The sequence below is a fragment of the Mucor mucedo genome, assembly GCF_025094135.1.
Source record: "Mucor mucedo strain NRRL 3635 chromosome Unknown EV154scaffold_29, whole genome shotgun sequence".
NCBI classification, from domain to species: domain Eukaryota; kingdom Fungi; phylum Mucoromycota; class Mucoromycetes; order Mucorales; family Mucoraceae; genus Mucor; species Mucor mucedo.
In genome coordinates this window covers 228497-247408 of record NW_026252313.1, presented here as the reverse complement: position 1 = coordinate 247408, position 18912 = coordinate 228497, and the positions used below count along the sequence as shown (strand labels likewise).

The 18912-nt window shown below is 38.9% G+C and overlaps 7 protein-coding genes across 7 annotated transcripts; 3 read left to right on the top strand and 4 right to left on the bottom strand.

Annotated features, from left to right (window-relative positions):
• Positions 1 to 59: 59 nt before the first annotated feature.
• On the top strand, positions 60 to 2063 carry EV154DRAFT_440721 (peptidyl-prolyl cis-trans isomerase-like 2). The gene is made up of 4 exons (XM_051596932.1): positions 60 to 1111; positions 1180 to 1269; positions 1340 to 1491; positions 1580 to 2063. The coding sequence occupies exons 1-4, from the start codon at positions 203 to 205 to the stop codon at positions 2031 to 2033; spliced, it is 1605 nt and encodes a 534-aa protein (XP_051459375.1). The 5' UTR covers positions 60 to 202; the 3' UTR covers positions 2034 to 2063.
• On the bottom strand, positions 2064 to 2977 carry EV154DRAFT_503462 (CCAAT-binding transcription factor (CBF-B/NF-YA) subunit B-domain-containing protein). The gene is made up of 3 exons (XM_051600931.1): positions 2699 to 2977; positions 2336 to 2633; positions 2064 to 2271 (listed from the first exon to the last, which is right to left on the bottom strand). The coding sequence occupies exons 1-3, from the start codon at positions 2903 to 2905 to the stop codon at positions 2087 to 2089; spliced, it is 690 nt and encodes a 229-aa protein (XP_051459374.1). The 5' UTR covers positions 2906 to 2977; the 3' UTR covers positions 2064 to 2086.
• A 1349-nt stretch (positions 2978 to 4326) lies between these two features.
• On the bottom strand, positions 4327 to 5589 carry EV154DRAFT_417846 (uncharacterized protein; the record flags this gene model as incomplete). The annotated part of the gene is made up of 4 exons (XM_051595815.1): positions 4327 to 4893; positions 4959 to 5081; positions 5180 to 5419; positions 5527 to 5589. The coding sequence occupies 4 exons, from the start codon at positions 5587 to 5589 to the stop codon at positions 4327 to 4329; spliced, it is 993 nt and encodes a 330-aa protein (XP_051459373.1).
• Positions 5590 to 6269: 680 nt separating this feature from the next.
• On the top strand, positions 6270 to 9375 carry EV154DRAFT_503452 (DDHD domain-containing protein). Its single transcript, XM_051600930.1, has 11 exons — positions 6270 to 6423; positions 6490 to 6661; positions 6724 to 6917; positions 6984 to 7184; positions 7245 to 7541; positions 7614 to 7660; positions 7722 to 7979; positions 8039 to 8184; positions 8245 to 8565; positions 8633 to 9223; positions 9278 to 9375. Exons 1-11 carry the CDS (start codon positions 6320 to 6322, stop codon positions 9332 to 9334), a joined length of 2388 nt encoding a protein of 795 aa, XP_051459372.1. The 5' UTR covers positions 6270 to 6319; the 3' UTR covers positions 9335 to 9375.
• EV154DRAFT_417735 (glycoside hydrolase superfamily) lies at positions 9375 to 10621 on the bottom strand (the record flags this gene model as incomplete). Its single annotated transcript, XM_051595811.1, has 2 exons — positions 9375 to 10506; positions 10572 to 10621. 2 exons carry the CDS (start codon positions 10619 to 10621, stop codon positions 9375 to 9377), a joined length of 1182 nt encoding a protein of 393 aa, XP_051459371.1.
• A 358-nt stretch (positions 10622 to 10979) lies between these two features.
• On the bottom strand, positions 10980 to 12376 carry EV154DRAFT_584668 (kinase-like domain-containing protein; the record flags this gene model as incomplete). Its single annotated transcript, XM_051606741.1, has 3 exons — positions 10980 to 11444; positions 11523 to 11995; positions 12253 to 12376. The coding sequence occupies 3 exons, from the start codon at positions 12374 to 12376 to the stop codon at positions 11049 to 11051; spliced, it is 993 nt and encodes a 330-aa protein (XP_051459370.1). The 3' UTR covers positions 10980 to 11048.
• Positions 12377 to 13331: 955 nt separating this feature from the next.
• Positions 13332 to 18474, top strand: EV154DRAFT_503442 (P-loop containing nucleoside triphosphate hydrolase protein). The gene is made up of 5 exons (XM_051600929.1): positions 13332 to 14416; positions 14474 to 15925; positions 15996 to 17332; positions 17386 to 17511; positions 17578 to 18474. Exons 1-5 carry the CDS (start codon positions 13402 to 13404, stop codon positions 18430 to 18432), a joined length of 4785 nt encoding a protein of 1594 aa, XP_051459369.1. The 5' UTR covers positions 13332 to 13401; the 3' UTR covers positions 18433 to 18474.
• The last annotated feature ends 438 nt before the right edge of the window (positions 18475 to 18912 follow it).

Genomic DNA, 18912 nt, shown 5'->3' with positions numbered 1-18912 from the left:
ATAGCATAGTCAAGGTCTTAAATCTGAGGTCTTCACCTTGGATGAACATAGTTATTAGTAACTTGGTGTTTAATTGTAAACGCAATGCCGCTCTACAGAGGTGACTTGGGTTTTTCGGTGACTGCCTTGACACACATTGGTTGATAAAGGAGTGCCCTTTTCTTTTTTTTTTTCTTTTTAATTGACAAACACAAACACAAAAATGGGTAAATGGACAGACAAATTATACATTACTCATTCCGAATGGAGTGGCGAAGTTGGTCAACATTCAGCTTCGGCAGGCATCACTGGCCAGCGTAAATCAGCAGGTTTTAAACGACTTCCTTTTTACTGTTGTTCATTATCACTTCAACCGTTTGAACATCCTGTCTGTACCCCCGATGGCATTATTTTCGACTTGGTTTATATTATTCCATACATTAAGAAATACGGAACCAACCCTGTGACAGGTGAAAAGTTGCAGACAAAGGATTTAATCAAGCTTCATTTTTCCAAGAATGAAAAAGACGAGTTTTACTGTCCTGTGACCTTCAAAGTGTTCTCGGACCATACAGCGATTGCTGCCATCAAGACAACTGGAAATGTTTTTGCTTATGACACCATTGAAAAGTTGAATATCAAGGCTAAGCACATGCGCGATTTGATTACGGATGAGCCATTTACTAGAAAGGATATCATCATGATTCAGGATCCTCATAACTTAGAGAAACGTGACATGTCGAAATTCGATTATTTGAAAACCAACAAAAAGGTCGTTAATGTTGCCGAAGAATTAGAAAAAAGAAAACCTACGAATAATATCAATGTGGCGGGTATGGGCAACACTAAGAAAGTGTTTGACGCACTTGCCAAAAAGAATGAAGAAGAAGAAAAGGAAAAGATCCCTACTAGTTTTCATCAAAAGAAAGTATCTTTGCCTTACAATGCTGCTCATTATACCACAGGTGATGCTGCTGCTTCTTTCACCTCTACTGCATTGAACCCTTATCAGGAAAGTACCCGAGCTTTATTGGATGAGGATGAGTTTATGTATAAACGAATCAAGTCAAAGACATATGCTCGTATTGTGACAAACTACGGTAATATCAATATTGAATTATTCAGTGACAGGGTAAGTACATTTATATACACACTTTTTATCTTTCTAGATATCTAACTTCTTCATTCTTGTGTATATAGGTACCACGAACATGTCACAATTTTGTTCAGCTGGCCAAAAGTGGATACTACAACAACGTCTTATTCCATCGCAACATCAAGAAATTCATGGTATGATACTTTTTATCAGTAAAGGAAGAAAAGAATGTATATTAACCGAAATAATGGGCGGGTGGTATAGATTCAAGGTGGTGATCCTACAGGAACTGGAAAAGGTGGTGAATCTATTTGGAAACGAGATTTTCCTGATGAAATCAAGACAACGTTAACACATAATGCTCGTGGTATTCTTAGTATGGCTAATAAGGGTAAAGACACCAACAGTTCACAATTGTAAGTGTCACTCCACAAACACACGCGCACACACATCTTTTATGTGGTATGACTCAACCTCCTTTTTTTTTCTTCTCAAAAATAATAGTTTCATTACGTATGCGCCAGCACCACAATTAGATGGTCAACATACAGTGTTTGGTAAAGTGGTAGGTGGTATGGATGTACTAAAAAAGCTAGAAGCGATTCCTGTGGATGAAAAAGATCGTCCTGAACGAGATATTCGAATGAAACAAGTTCAAGTATTTGTGGATCCTTTTGAAGAATACCAGACACGATTACAAAAGAAATTGGCGCATGTAGCTAATGCGGATGCTGAGGATGAAGAAGCCCGATTAAAACGAGAAAAGGAGGATCGCATGGGTTGGTTTGGTCCTAATGTGTCTAAAAAGAATGGAAATACGACAGAGACAACTATTGGTAAATACATGAACGATGAAAAGACAAAGCGAAAGGAGATTGAAGAAAAGGAAGAAATTGGTGTCTCGCAAAAGAAGCAAAAACAACAGGCTACATCTTATGGTAACTTTGATAACTTTTAGTATGTAAATAATATATATATAAAAAAAAATGGGTGTGTCTAAAAAGTGTGTGTTTAATGTTGTGGTAATTGTTGTTGAGAAGGAGGAGGAGGAGGAGGGGCTTGTTCACTATTTAAATGACTGTAAGCTTGCATTGGGGGCCAATTCATTGGCTGTTGATGCTCTGCGGGCAATGAAGGGCTTGTTCCTTCTTCAGGTAGTTTGCCGGCTTTTTCGAGCTCAGCCACTTCAGCTGCAGCTATGATAATTATGATAATGTGAGATTTTTTTTTGTTTGGGCAAAACATTTTTATGATTCTTACTTAGGAATCTTCCACCTGGACCGCGTGGGCGACGCATGGCATGTCTGTGACGACTTTCATGAAGGTATGGTTTTCTAGCTTTAGCCACTCGGTTTAGTTCTTCAAGTCTTGCTCTTGCAGCTCTTCGTTTAAGAATTCGATGGTATTGTTTTGCGTTTACATAGAGTGGTTCTTCTACAACTTGTTCAACAGTTGCAGTAGCAGTAGTTGTAGTGCTAGGGGTAGGAGCTGTTTCTGCAGGTCGATTGGTATAAGCGACTTGTGGAGAAGTAGGAGGTAAAACAACACCTGGAGGTTGCTAAGGGAGCATTAAATCAGATATACATAATTTTTTTTAGATGGTTATACTGAAAGGTTACATACCATGGGATACGGATGTGAGTATTGCTGTCTCCCAGTCTCGTATGGAGGAGAAGATTGTTGTTGTTGTTGTTGTTGTTGTTGTTGGGGAGTTGGGGTGGTATGAACTGGGGTCGATTTATAAGTGGTAGAAGTATTACTTACGACGGAATTTGCACTAGGATATGGATCATTTGTGTGCAAGATATGTTGAGAAGATGTATCTGTCATGATTGAGCCAATAAGAATTTAACCTTGTCTGTTAGCAAGTAAAAAAAAGAAAAAAAAAAGAGAGAGGGGAGCAGGGAGCCAATAAAGTCTTTTTTCTTTTTCTGTGTTAAATTATCAAAAAGATAAATAGCAGTCATAATACACGAGAATAAAAATACACAGAATAGGTTTTAATCATTGTCCATTGGTGAAATGGCAAAAAGAAGAAAAATAGTACAAAAAGTGTTTTCGGAGAAGCTGTAATTACTCCTGTACCCACTCTGAATACAAGGTCAACCAAAAACCATCTAAACAATGTCCAAGACGTTAATTAAAGGTACTTCGAATGCTGTTCTTTGAGGAGACTGTCTTGAAATAAGACAAAGTTGAGAGAGTACTCTTAGTAATGCTTGTCATACTAGTGTAAATTGTGCGGCATTGATTGTATCTCATGATAACGTTGGTTCCAGAAGACGCCTAGTTGTATAAGCGATAATATGGAATATGTGCATGGACCATGTACACAGGTATGTGTCACAAGCAAGAACAACACTTCTCAGGCTTGTTCTGTTTTCAAATCAGCATACCATCCCAAGGAAAACCACTAGTAGCCATAGTAACGAATAAGTGATATCTTGAGATAAGATTCATCTGTCTTGACTACAACATTGACGTGGATGGCTTAACTTTTATTTTAGCAAACATTTCCTGCTTTCAGTCAATATCACACTGACTTTTATCATATTACTGCATTCTTTTTGAGAGAACGATCGGGCAGTGATCCGAAAAGTATGACTTAATGTGGCCACTGGTCTTTATGGAAGATTTATTAGAAATTATATTTTTTAGGTTGTACATATTATTGTAGTTGGTATATATTATTTACTACTGGTGTCATTCAACCAATTGGTTGTAGATAATCGATCATCATAGGAAGCAGACATGGATATCCTATCATCTCTTGAAAGTGCTCTATGATGGTGATGACTTGTGCCACTTTCAGAGGAGTCTGAATCATTACCACCATTCTTCTTATTGCGAGTAGGCAGAGAAGCTGAAGACTGCAAAGGTTTTTGTAACTCTTTATAATTCTGATGTAAATGTTTCTTTTCTCTACGTTTCTTCTGTCGTTCAGGTGAAGATGTGCTATCATTCTCGTCATCCAACGTGGTAATGGAAGTGGCAGCAGATGCTTGTTGTTCTTGTTGCTGCTGCTGGTACATGAATGGCATAGATTTCACCATAGGTTGCTGCATCTCTCCTAACGTCTTTTCGAGATTTTGCAATTTTGTCCGTTCATAACGGATACTTAGGTTGACATAATCCTTGATGGATTTTTGTAAATCTTTACTCTTTTGGGTTTCAAACAGTTGAATCTCTTTCTTGACTCTTTCCTGGCATGCATCAAATGCACCTTTACTGTCCTCTAATAAGCCTGTAGCCTAATTTAATGATGAGTATTCGCTATATTTTCCATCGGCACATGTATATGTAATAAACATACTTACCACAATCTCTTCGTCAATGACTTCCTTTACTTCAGGATGATTCATGCCTAATCTCAGTTTTAGCTTGTCTGCTCGATCTCTCTTTTTGTTTCGATATTTCAACTGTTCGACATACTCCATTAGTTTAACTGTTCTAGCGTTAAATACGACTTTTAAGGGATCCAAGGAATTCTTATATTCAATCATGACATCACCAAACTTCATGTTTTCTTCTTTGCCTTGTCTGGTGAATACAAAGCCTAATTCGTCCATCAATAAGCCCAGCATTTGCATTTTCCGATCCAAGTTACGTTGAGCATCTCTGGCGTCAAATTTGAGTCCAAGGCCCAGTCGGTATTTACTCTGAGTGGTTTCAATAATGAGATCACCCATATGTGCCATGCTATCTCCAAGGCCTTCGCGAATAGTGATTAAATCGTTGAGTGATTCTGCAATAAAACCGTAATAGGATTCTTGTAGTAAAATGTAAATTTGATGCTTATGAAACGTATCTTGATCATTCTTTTCATTTAAAAAAAAAGGTCAGGTTTAAGCATGTTATTAATGATGTTTTTTTATAATTTTACTCCTTCAATAATCTCGGAAGCCTTGTATGATTTAAATCCTCGGTCTGTATTGGGTTTGATGACTCTATTGAATTTTAGAAAGGCCAAGACACTTGTACTTGATCGACCTACTTGTGTAGGAGACTTATTTTTAAGCGTTAGAATATAACAAAAAAAATAAGGTTGTGCATTGTTTGTTTTTGGGGCGTGTGTAAGAGAGAGGATGTGGGTGCGCACCTTACCATATCACTTGACAAAAAATGTATAAAATCCGCATGGTGGGTCAATTCTTGCCTTCCCATAATTTTGTCAAAAAATCTCGAGACTTGCAATCTTTTTCGCTCAACGTAATCTTGGTCATCAATGTGAGCCGACATGGGCTGTTCAGGTAAAGGGGGTAGGACCACAGCGGGAAAAGCTTTTTTTAACTTGGCATGAAGCCAGCTGATTTGTTGAAAGGTACGAAAACAAGTGGGTAACACCTTTTCTGTCTCCTCGCCCTGAATCTATAACAGTTTAGAAAGAGGGTTACTTTTTTTATATATATTTAGAGAATAACGCTTTTATTAATTACAATGCCATCCAAGACCAGCTTGAACTGTATTGTGTCGGGTGTAGCAGCGGCTTCTGGAACACTGATTATCAAACTCATGGTATAATGTAGAAAAAAGAAAAAATAAATAAAAATATAAACACACACACGTTGAGAACGAGGATTGGCTCAGTGACTAGTTATTTTACCCACCCGCATATTTCTGTTTAGTTTCATGTTTTTCTCTCCCCTCTCTCCCTCTCATTAATCGGTTTACATTAAATCTCAAGCAGATCTTTATATTGGATGGTAAAACAAGATGCATTTCACAAAGAAAGAGAAAAAAAAAAGATTAGTGCTCCATATGCTACACCAATTGCGTGTCAGTTGTATGTATTCCATTCACCCTCAATAGCGCGGCACTGGCCTATTTGTCCTGGTTAAGAAAAGGGAGTTTAAAAAATCAGCATTGGTGTCACAGAGCTTTTCATCCATCAACAAAAGAGTGTCTACGTGGAATTGCATGAACCGCAATTGTATTTTATCTAGTCATGTTACCTTGTTGATTATAGATGCAAGACATAAATGAAAGTAGTTTTATTTATTGTGAATTCAAAATTTTCTTTGTGTGAATCTCATAATTCATTGTTGCCCTCAATAAGTACCACTTTATAAGCTATGCTATGCCTATAAACAACATACCGCGGTTATTAAAATGCTGCATTTAGAGCCCCATTTTTAGGATGGCGAAAATAAAAATAAAAACGTAATCGTGACGGGGGGTCAAGGTTATTTAAAGTCGGTAGAACATGGAAAGCGGGTAAAACTATCTCTTTTTTATTTATTTAACATGTTGGAACCTGAATCACTTTCCAGAGGACATGTTGGAAGACGCAATCCTCGTCCTTTGGGTGCCATGCCTGATCTAGACGTACCACCTCTTATTCCACGCTGGTAAAAAACAAAATAGTCCTGTGCAGAAACAAACCTGTTCTAACCCCCTCTTTCTTTTTTAATAAGGTTTCACGCCATTGATAATCCTGTCATGGATCCAATCTCATTACGAAGAGCCAAGAGTTCCTCTACCCTAAATAAACCACCCAAGAGTCCTTCTACACCTAAACCTAAGCTTTCGTCCAAATGGGTGCCTTTCTCTCAACGTGACTCGTCTGCACTTGAAAAAGCATACCAGGTATAATTAATGATCATATTCTTTCTTTTCATGTAACAATACTTACACACATTCACCTATAGAACCATGATGTGAGAGCAAAAGTACCCGTAAACGAGGATCATTTATTTCAAGTGGATGTGACGCAACGTACCATTAGTCCAGTGTATTGGGAAGGTCCTAGTTATGAAGTACGACGAGCAACTTGGTTTATGCAAACAGACGGTTGGGTGCCATGTGAGGAAAACATTGCGGAACAAATCGAGCTTGGTTACTAGTAGGGCAATCGATTATTGTTGTGTTGCTATGCTTACCCTCTAACATTTACCTTTTTTCGCTTCAGCAAACATAAACCCTATGTCACCACTACACCGGAGGAAGACCCGTTAAAGGCAGCAGCAGCAGCAGCAGCAGCGACAGAAGAAACCACAGAAGAAAAAAAGCTAGAACTAACGTTATCAGGCGACAAGCAATGGAATTTATTGGGTCCTTATTTAGGACAATATATTGTTTATACTGGACCCAACCACGCTTGGTTATTATCGTATGTATTGGTGTGAGATAGATATACGATTGAAGGACTAATGCTCAAAACCGATAACAGAAATAGCACCAGTAGTAAATTTGCCAAGAGTATCATTACACGTTTAACCAATAAACAAAACTTGGGAGGCACGAGATTGATCCGAGGTTATCCACAGGTGGAAGAATTGACATTAAAGCAAAAATCCGTACCAATAAAGAAACCCGCCGTAGAAGAAGTAGAACTGGATAGTGGTACTTGTTCATCGGATGAAGAAGTGAAGGAGGAATTAGAAAATATACAAATTGACGATTATGAAAATGAAGATAGTGAGGAAGAAGTGAGAAAAATAGATCATCTCATGTTTGTCATTCACGGGTAAGATTTTATTACGCTTTGCACTCAACCTGTTTTAATCACTCTTCAAATTTATTTTTTTTAAAAAAAAAGTGTTGGTCAGAAAATGTCGGAAAGGACAGGCCAAACATTTGTACACGGTATAACACAAATAAGAAGGAAGGGAGACAAACAAACTTATTTCTTTTTTTCTTAAAATAGACGTAAATGTAATGCGAAAAACCTTAAAATTAACTTTTCCTGCAGCTATTGCACCACATACAAGACACAACGGAATCCAAGTTTTACCCATCATGTGGCGACAGGATGTAAAATTTGGCATGGCAGCAGACGGAGAAGAAGGTATTGAGGCAGATCTTGGCACGGTGGGCGTCGAAGATGGTTGTCCCACTTTGGATGAACTGACATTGGATGGCGTGCCGAACATTCGAACTGTTGTTTCGGATGTCTTGATGGACAGTGAGTATGCTCCTTGAGTGAATATTCAAAATTTATCATGAGACTAAATTTCCTACTAGTTCCTTTGTATATGACCCCAAGATACCGTGAATTAATGACTCAAATTATTGCGAAAGAAATTAATCGCGTTTATCGTTTGTTTGGCAGCAAGAATCCCGAGTTTCTGGAAAAGGGCAAGGTGTCCATCTTTGGTCACTCACTAGGGGTAAGCATTACATACATTCTGAGGAACATTAATTTTAAATAAATCCCACCACAATTTTAGTCGTTGTTAGCATTTGATATGTTGACATTACAGCCCACCACACCTCCTCCACCTCCTCCATCACCTTCCGCTACAGAAGAACATCCTATACCCGACACCAACAGTCGAAAACTGCCGCCACTTTTATTCCCTGTTCAAAACTTTTTTGCAGCAGGATCTCCCTTGGGGGTTATCTTGTTATTACGAGGCTTTAAAATCGCATCACGTAAATCCCTTGGACAATCTGCACATACCGCTCTTTCTGACGTCAAGTCTCCTTCACCCACCTCCATCAATTTTTGCTACCCAGCTGTAGAAAACCTGTACAATATATTCCATAAAGTAATACAAATGGCAGGGATGCATACAGAATGTATTTTGACACTGACTTTTTTTAAAACAAATGTAGTCTGATCCCGTTGCCTATAGACTAGAACCATTAATCGCACGCCATTATACTTCCAAACTCAAACCGGAACCAATTCCTTACATGAAGGGAGGCTTAAAAGGTGTCATTGATGCCAGCTTTAATGTCGGTTCTGGTATTGCTAATCGCGCGGGTGCCATGTATGAATCATTCAAAATGGGCTTGACCACAACTTTGTTTATGCGTGGACTAGGACTTTCACGTCAACAAATCTATCAAGATTCACATCCAGATGAAGAAGCAGAAGAAGAAGTGGATATTGATTCTTCGTTAGCTGCCATGGATGATCACAACCGATTGACTCGTATGAGGTCCAACAGTGACCCTGCACGTGCATTCTCTTCTGACTTTAGATACAAGAATAATAATCAACAATCGAGTATCAAGGGTAAATCATCTGTAAGAAAATCACCGCCGATACCATTACCTACCGCCAATGGGACACCATATTCACAGGGAGCGCAGAAATTGAAGATGTTGAATGTGACGGGAAGAGTGGATTACAGTATACAGGAAGGGCTATTAGAGAATCCCTATTTGAGTGCATTTAGTGCCCATATGCAATACTGGCAGGTAAGGGTGAGATGAAGTAGAAATGAATCCATTTTTACTGATATTAAATGTTAGGATCTGGATGTAGCTGCATTTTTAATCAAACAAATTTATCGTGAAACTACAGCATAAGCTTCATTTTCTTTATTATATATTAATATAAAAATAAAAACTATCCAAGAACGGGAGTAATAAGCAAAGTTTGACTTTGACCAGCACGAAGCACAATACTATACTTGTCTTCATAAACACCTAACTGTTCGGATGTCCAGACATCCTTTAGTTGTGCCTTCTGTAATCCAATATCTGCCAAATTCAATGTGACTTCATGACTCAAACCAAGCATAAAGATATAGGTATGAGCATTGATCAAACAAACATAGATGCGACCATCTTTCAGCTTTTTCCACCAGACTTGCTTTCTATTTTGCCACACATTGCCTGACCCAATGGGCCTTGCCATGACACCACTCTGATGAATTTCCTGAATTTCGGCATGGTTGTACCACGCCAGGTATTTATCGGGAATGGCGCGTGGATCGGAACCCAAACAAAAGACGGATGACACAATGGCCCAAAAACTTAGACAGGTCTGTCGTACATCGTCATTATCCAAACCATCCACACATTTACCATTCACTGTCATACCCACCAGAACCGCATCTAGGTCAATATAGAACCCATAGTCACTTCCTACTACACAGGTGTTAGCCCATGCTTCACATGGTGTGATACGCTGCATAATTCGATGCGAAGAAGTCATAGTCTTGGTAGAGTAAGACTCGATATCTACATAGATACGTGCTCCGTTACAGATTTGAGCCCATTCATCTGCATAGGTTGGATCTATGTACCATGAAATTTCAACCCACATGTTGTAAGGTTGAAATGCTTTGTGTAGCATGACTGTACACGCTCGATTATCAGGCGCTGTGAAAGGATAATATTCACTGCCTCCACCGGGACCAACTGCATCCAATTTGATAAAGGAGACACCCCATTCATGAAAAGCCTCGGCAATTGAGTCATAATACGCTTGGACCAAGGCACTGTGTTCATCAGGCATATATGTTGTCCCTTTAAACCCACAACCTTCAAAACGAGAAGGGACTAATTCATCACAAGTATGTGTAGTGCCCTTGATGATTCGTTTGTTATCCACAGCATCACGACGTATACCGGGTAAAATGTAAATACCCAACTTGTGACCATTCTTGGCTAAATGCTGCGAGACGGGTTTTAACCCGTTTGGAAATAAATCAGTGCGAACTGCCCATCTTCCAAACTCATCGCATTCGTTACACCTAAATCGGTTCGGCTAGGTTAGTTATTTTTTAATTCTCCCTGTTTTTGTTTTACATGTTTTTACCAGCCGGAATCCAGGTTAATATATTCGTAATTGGGTAATTTCTCCTTCATGGCGTCTGACAATTCCTTGATCGTTGTTTCATTGAACCTATTGACCTTTGTCAGTTACAAAATATATTAAAATAAAAAGGAGAATGTCGAAGGCGTTATAGTTACCAAGGTGTTACATGTTTGCCACCATAACCTGGCGCATCGTCCAAGAGTTGTGTAGACCAAGTGGAGAAACCTAAAATTGGCTTTCTTGCAAACTCTGGTATACTTTTTTTTTTTATGCATGAGAATGTTGCTTTTTATTTTCTCTCGCTCATTTTTTTCTCACCTCTTAATGCTGGAATGTAAACTAGAGCCAAGTGTAATAGATCTATCGTCTTCTGACATGAGCGGTTAAATTGTGGAATGATAAAGAAAAAGAAAAGAAATAGGGAAGGAAATGGATATTCTTTATAAACGAATTATCGGTGGTTTAATCTACTATTTTTTATTTTCTAACTCTCTTGTTTAATTCAGCTCTAAAGGCAGTAATTCGTTGCATGGAATAATAAAAGTAATCAAAATCAATTTGACTTTGAGATGCTTGTACTAAACCCCATAGAGCCCAGAAGAGATGACAGGCCATTTTCCAGTCATCTACTTCTTTCAAAAGGGTATCGACATGATCCAAACTATAGGAAGTCAGGAATGAAATTTGTTGTCTTTGAGTTGGATATGCGTCGTAATGCATTGTGGCGGGATTTTTACTTGAATGGTAATCATACATCCATTCACAAAAATGGTTTACTAAATCGAATCCGCGAGGGTTATAACCCGCATATTCAAAATCAATCACGACTAATTCATTTGTATCATTCATTTTCAGGATATTGCCATATTGGGTCTAACACATACACATGTATAATTGAAATAAAAATTTAGACTCCTTTCTTCCTCCACGTCGTCATAGTGATCAACTTACATCATTGTGAGCAAAAACAGTTGGGCTCGGATTCTTGGACAACAAAATCTTACACAAGTCGATTTCATTACGTAATTGGACTAGACATAAATCTTTATCAATCTGTTCTTTCCAGGCTGGATTATTTTTTAAATTGTGTATTAATTCTGTGGATAAGGCAGAGTACCACTGATCGATATTCTGCCACACTTGTAACTTATCGCTACTTAAATTGGGTGGGTACAGATCCACAATCGAGTGTAACTGAAATAACCGGGTTGCAATCTGTTTAGAAACCGCAGGTTCCCGTAAATCATCTTTGGTTAATGTGGTCGAAGGTAAATACTCTTCAAATCGACCGTTTCCAAAGATACCCAGCATCTTGGGGCCGATATTTAAATGAGAGAGTCGGGATAACCAATTCAGCTCGTTTTGGCGGTCAAGAATTTGGTCGCAACCTACGCCATAAACACGTAAAAGCATGCGTTGCTTGCCTACCGTCACAAAGAAAACGGCGTTGGTCAAAGCGCCACTGACTCGGTCGATGCACAAGTCATTTGCCAAGGATGTGGGACTAACCCAGTCAATGAATAAATGTCGAATCAATGCTTGGATAGCTTGTTTCAACTCGCTTTCTCCCTTGAGCAATCTATAAAAATATAACCAGATTAGATAACTAGAGATAGATCACGAAAAGATACTTGCGATAGATCAATAATATGTTGACAGTGGGGTATAGGTGCCTTCACACTGGGCTTGACGACTGTATCCATTAATGCAGGGCTACTCTTACTACGCACAGCCATCTTTCGAACCTTGCCGATATTGTTCTTGACCAAATTAGATCGTGCGGTTGTTTCGGTTTTAGCAGACATGTTTATTTTTATTTTGGTTTTTTAGAAATAGAAAAAGGGGGAGGGGTGTGTGAGAGGTGAAATAATCTTTATATATACTTTTTTTAAATCCCAGAAGGGGTTGGGGTGGCACGTGAGTTTAAAGGAACCCAATCATTTTTGTAAAGCAATTGAGATTATGCATTGTGAGTTTGTTTTTAATGTCACTTGATACCAACTGACCTTTATTCAATTGAAATGCTTGATGGTTTCCAAATAACAAAAAGGACCTCACGTTTTCTTCTTTGTATTCCATATTCTATGAACCTATTTCATCTGACAGTGTCAAGTACTTTTAAAAATCATATGACAAAACAATAAGCCGAAGTTTTATATCTCTCGGTAAACTACGTGTCTAAAATTTCATCATAAAATATCCATAAAACGTTAGTGTATGTTTATTATGCACACGTCGTTGTATCGTCTTTTAATGTTTCTGATAATGAGGAGGAGAAGAGTTGATTTAATAATAATAAAAACGCGCGTGATATAGAAACGCCGTATATACAATGCAGCATGTGAAATATACGCTTTGTAATCAATGAACTTGATGGGAATCTCCGGCCAAGCTAAAATGATGTTGATAGAAAACTCGTTGATAGTTTTCTGTACCAGACAGAGCACAATGAACACCCGTTTCGAAAACTTTGCAGTTTTAACTGGATAATAAGACAAATTACAGTTGTAAGAGAGGCCATAGTTTGTTGTAAAATATAGACAACCCCTCCCCCCTCAGATGCAATGCGTGGTCAGAGTGAGGTAACGGCCTTTAAACTGTATAATCCGTCCAAAAAGGTCAATTTCCCATTTGGTGAATGTTGTGCTACCCTTCAGTGAGGCTTTGTATTACCAAAAAAGCGTTTTCAACCGGAGGGTAAATGATAATTTATGTTTGCAGTCTGCCATTCATAAGAGAGGAAATAACTGCTTTATGCGGACCAACTGAGCTTTAATTTTTTATTAGGTTTACGAGAAAAGATTTTACAAGTGCACTTTTGCTTTTACACATGATAGAAAATAGCGATACTACTATATGGCTATCAGGAGCGTTAGCAGTGACAGCCTGCTCGAGCGCGTTTATACTGTCGCTTCAACGTACTTGGCTACATAAAACTCAACAACGAGATCCAGCTCCACTTCGATTTGACGATAAGCGAGATCTCACTCAACCATGGGCCGACGACTCGTCTCGATTAACAAGACTTTCATTTGGGACTTGGACATTAACTGCTTTATCCGCTTTGAATTTATACAATGTGATTTCGCACCATCAACAACGAGAAGATTGGGCACTAACCGCTTCTTATTGTGCTCAATTTGTTTCTTGGCTATATGCTGCGGTCTTGGTGCTCGTTTCCCGTCGACACAAGTTTCCTAGTGAATGGGGATGGATCCTTAATGTTCATTTATGTATCTTTTATGTCTTGGCCTGGTGTCTTGCCTTGTATGGTATTTACGAAGCGTTTGTATTGGACCCGAACGACAGTTGGCTTCATATGCTTCCTACCGTCTTGAAACTCTTGCTTGGTTCCGACCTTGTGTACACAACCGCCACCGTATCTCGGGGACCACCATTTTTAGACGAAAATGGAAAGCCTGTGGCCAGTATCAACGTGGCTTCCATTTTTTCGTTTCTTTATTTTGAATGGGTTACACCTCTTGTTCATTTGGCTTTCAAGAACCAGAAATTGACAGATGATGATTTACCTAGTTTACCACCATTGTATCGGGGCTATAACCTTTACTACCTCTTTGGTGCTACTCGAAATGGAGGAAATTCGTTGATTAAACGTATTTATCTTACAAATAAACCAGCCATTATAATCCAGGTTGTGCTTGCTGTGGTTACCTCGCTGTGTTACTATGTCCCCGCTTACTTTGTGAATCAACTTTTGATCTTGATTCAATCCATGAATGGCGAAGAAGATGATGTTTCTATCCGAAAAGGTTTTGTGATCGTGGCAAGTCTTGCTGCTTCTATATTGATTTTAGGAATTTTTGTGGGTCAATTGTGGTACTATGGTAAAAAAAAAATTCTAAGGATTAGTTGATGCTGTTGACTAAAAACTTCAAGTATAGCTTCATCTTCTGTACAAGTACGTGTCAAGGCCATGTTGAATATCGAGATATATCGCAAGACTTTACGTCGTCGAGATCTTGCTGTGGAAGCACCCAAGATTGACGATGAGGAAAAAGATGGACAAGAGACAGAGAGCACCAAGAAAGATGACCCAAAGAAGGGAGATACCGCATCTTCTACCGGTACCATTGTCAATTTAATGAGCACAGATTCAAACCGTATTTCCGAATTTAGTGTCTGGTGGTTTTCCGTCTTATCTGCGCCTATTGAATTAGCTGTAGGTATCTACTTTTTATACACATTATTAGGAAAATCTTGTTTTTTGGGCCTCTTGGTCATGGTTATTGTCTTGCCTTTAAATCATTACAATGCCAAAATGTTTGCTCGTACACAAGATCAATTGATGGATGCACGTGATAAGCGTGTTAACTTGATGAACGAAGTATTGCAAGGCATTCGACAAATCAAGTTCTTTGCTTGGGAATCTAACTGGGAAAAGCGTATTATGGAAGCGCGCGATGTCGAATTACATCATTTGGGTATTACCTATCTCTCCGGTGTCTTGTTTACCTTTTTATGGCAAGGATCTCCAATTCTTGTCACCCTCATTACTTTTTGGTCCTTTACTAAATTGGAGGGACAGGAATTAACCGCTCCCATTGCGTTCACGGCCATTACTGTTTTTAATGAACTAAGATTTGCTTTGAATATTCTTCCCGAAGTCTTTATTGAATGGTTGCAAGCTTTAATCAGTGTGAGACGTATTCAAACTTATCTTGATGAGGCTGAAATAGATGCTCCCAATGACCAAGTTACGCAACTTCAAGAAAGCAATCAGGTTGTTTCCATTGGTTTTGACAATGCTACCGTTGGTTGGAGTCAGCAAAACTATACGGATGAAGTCTCTGATGCACAAAATAATATCACCACCAATGCCAGTAGTACAAGTTTTATTCTCAAGGATTTGAACCTCAAGTTCCCCAACAATGAACTTAGTTTGATCAGTGGCTCTACCGGCTCCGGAAAGACTTTGTTGATGTTGAGTTTGTTGGGAGAAGCTATTGTCTTAAAGGGGTCTGCGCATTGTCCTCGACAAGCAGTAGCAGATACTGTTTCTGTAGATTTTGTAGTAAATCACGAGATTGATCCCAAGGATTGGTTATTACCTTATGCGCTTGCCTATGCATCACAAAACGCTTGGTTGCAAAATGCTTCGATTCGTGATAATATTTTGTTTGGTTTGCCACTCGTAGAATCTAGATACCGTGATACATTGACTGCCTGTGCTTTGGATAAGGATCTCGAGTTTTTGGAAGACGGAGATCAAACCGAGATTGGAGAAAAGGGAATTACATTGTCGGGCGGACAAAAGGCACGTGTGTCTCTTGCAAGAGCAGTTTACTCTCGTGCCCAAAATGTCTTGATGGATGATGTCCTTAGTGCTGTGGATGGTAATTTTTTTTTCACTTTTACAAATACTTTTTTCTGTGTTGATTACTGACATATCTTACTGATTTACAGCTCATACCGCCAAACATCTTTATGAAAAATGTTTACTGGGTCCTTTGATGAAGGGTCGTACACGTATTTTGATCACACACCATGTCAAGCTCTGTCTCAAGGGAAGTGCCTATATTGCTCATATTGAGGGAGGTCGAGCCAATTTATTTGGTACACCCAACGAGTTGCGTGAATCTGGTAAACTTGCTACAATCATTGAAAGCGAGGAAGAAATTGTACACATCGAGGAGGACGCGGAAGAGGAAAAAGCGATTGAGGATACATTGCCTCCTGCTATTGAAACTGGTATTAAAGATTCCAAGAAGCCTCGTGCTCTGGTAGAAGAAGAAACTCGGGCCACAGGTATGGTCAAGTTTAGACTTTACAAGTTGTATATACAGATGGTTGGAAGTCCTTTGTTCTGGTTTGTAATGATTGTGTTGGTCCTTGGATCGCGTGGATTGGACATCGCAGAGAATTGGTGGATCAAGCAGTGGTCACATTCGTATGAAAGTTCAAGTAATCATGAAACATCTACCGTGTTCCAGCATCAAAGCATTCTTTCTCAATCCAAACCCTTGTATGCGTACCAACCCTTTTCCATGTTCACCACCGATCAGGATGAACTGCTTGTGCGTACAACAGATGCTAAGGATGACTCTTTAAATTACTACTTGGGTATCTATTGTTTGATCACCATGGTCAATGTTATAGTAAGCACCGCCCGTTTTGGTGTCCTCTATTGGGGTGTACTTGGTGCCAATAAGCGACTCTATGCCGAGCTTTTACATCGTGTCTTCCGAGCTCCTCTTCGATTCTTTGATACCACACCCATTGGCCGTATCCTTAATCGATTCTCCAAAGATTTTGAAACGATTGATTCCAATATTCCCAACGACTTGATGAATTTTATCATCCAATGGGTAATTGTTATCTCCAGCATGATGACGGTCTCTACGGTATTACCTATTTTTTTGATCCCCATGTTATTGGTAGCCGGTGTCAATATTTATTTGGGTGCCATGTTTGTATCTACCTCACGCGAGTTGAAGCGTATGGATTCAGTTTCTCGGTCACCCTTATTTAGTAACTTTACCGAAACTATTGTGGGTGTAGCTACAGTGCGTGCGTTTGGTGCAACACGACAATTCTTGCAAGATATGTTGGGTTTGATCGATACCAATGCACGTCCTTATTATTACACTTGGACCGTCAATCGATTCATTAGTGTTCGATTTGCTTTTACCGGTGCTGTCATTAATTTTTTTACAGGTGTCATTATTCTCTTGAGTGTTGAAAGTATGAATGCTTCTTTGGCAGGTTTCTGTCTTAGTTTTGTACTGTTATTCACAGATCAGGTAAGTAACATGTACGAGCTGATCTCACCATTCCGGAATTAACCTTTGTTTAGATGTTTTGGGGAATTCGTAGATATACTAGTTTGGAAATGAGCTTTAATGCGGTGGAACGTGTGGTTGAATTTATGGAAATGGACCAAGAGGCACCAGCAATTACTCAATTGAGAGCACCTGCTGAGGTAAACAAAAAAGAAGGGTTTCGAGATGCGATATAATGAACAACGTATTTACTATCATAAATTTAGTGGCCAACCAAAGGTAAAATTGAAGTGAGGGATCTTGAGATCAAATACTCTGCAGAACTCGACCCTGTTTTGAAGGGACTTTCATTTTCTATCAAGCCCAAAGAAAAGATTGGTGTAGTAGGTAGAACAGGCAGTGGCAAATCCACACTCGCGTTGTCCTTTTTCCGGTTTGTGGAGGCTTCCAGAGGTTCAATTGTGATTGATAATTTAGATATTAAGGACCTCGGTACGGAAGACCTCCGATCTAAGTTAACCATTATTCCTCAAGACCCTACACTCTTTTCTGGTTCGCTTCGATCTAATATGGATCCCTTTGATCAGTTTAAGGATGAAGATATATTTACTGCTTTACGTCGTGTTCATCTTTTACCGAGCAAAGAAGCTTCAGGTACAACCACCATTGCTTCCTCATCTGACTCGACAGTGGATGTAGTGAACTCCAATGTCTTTAAAGATCTCGAAACTACGGTAACAGAAGGAGGTAAAAACTTTTCACAAGGTCAAAGACAACTATTATGTTTAGCACGCGCTTTATTGAAAAGCAGTCGTGTTGTATTGATGGACGAAGCCACGGCCAGTGTTGATTTCGAAACAGATAAGGCGATTCAAAAGACAATTTCAACAGAATTCGCGGATGCGACTATTTTATGTATTGCGCATCGTTTGCACACGGTGATCGAATACGATCGTATTTTGGTGTTGGATGCAGGACAAATTGTTGAATTCGATAACCCCTTGACGTTGATCCAACAATCTGAATCGGCGTTTTATAAAATGTGTCGTAATTCTGGTGAATTTGACAGCTTGCTAGCTTTAGCCAAGTCAAAACATGAGTTGGTCAATGTCGATGCCTAAGTTTTTTTTTTTATATAAATAAAATAGAGAGAATTTACCATAGTCCTTCGTTTGTTAGTGATTTTTACACTTAAAACCGACAGAAACTATTACTTTTTAAAAATACATATAACTTAGCATATTAATCGGTATGCGAATCGTAAACTTTGGTACAAGTCATTTAAAATTTTACTATTAAGAGTCCCCCGAAGTCAATTTTAAAGTACATATAAAAAAAGTTTGTAGTGCAGGATTCAATTTGTGTGTGTTGGAATACTGTAAAGAAGAGTTTGAATTTTATCCATTTCAATTGGATCCGTTGTATACGATGGACTGTAGAACTCTTTAGTAGCACCGAGTTTGTTCTTATTATCCGTGTAATACCAGTACTGGAATCAGTAATTGTATCAATATGGCAAACTTTTTGTTTATCTTCTATTTTGCTTATTTCAGATATCCAACTGAGACCTCCCCTTGTCCTCTCCACCGAACACCAGATGG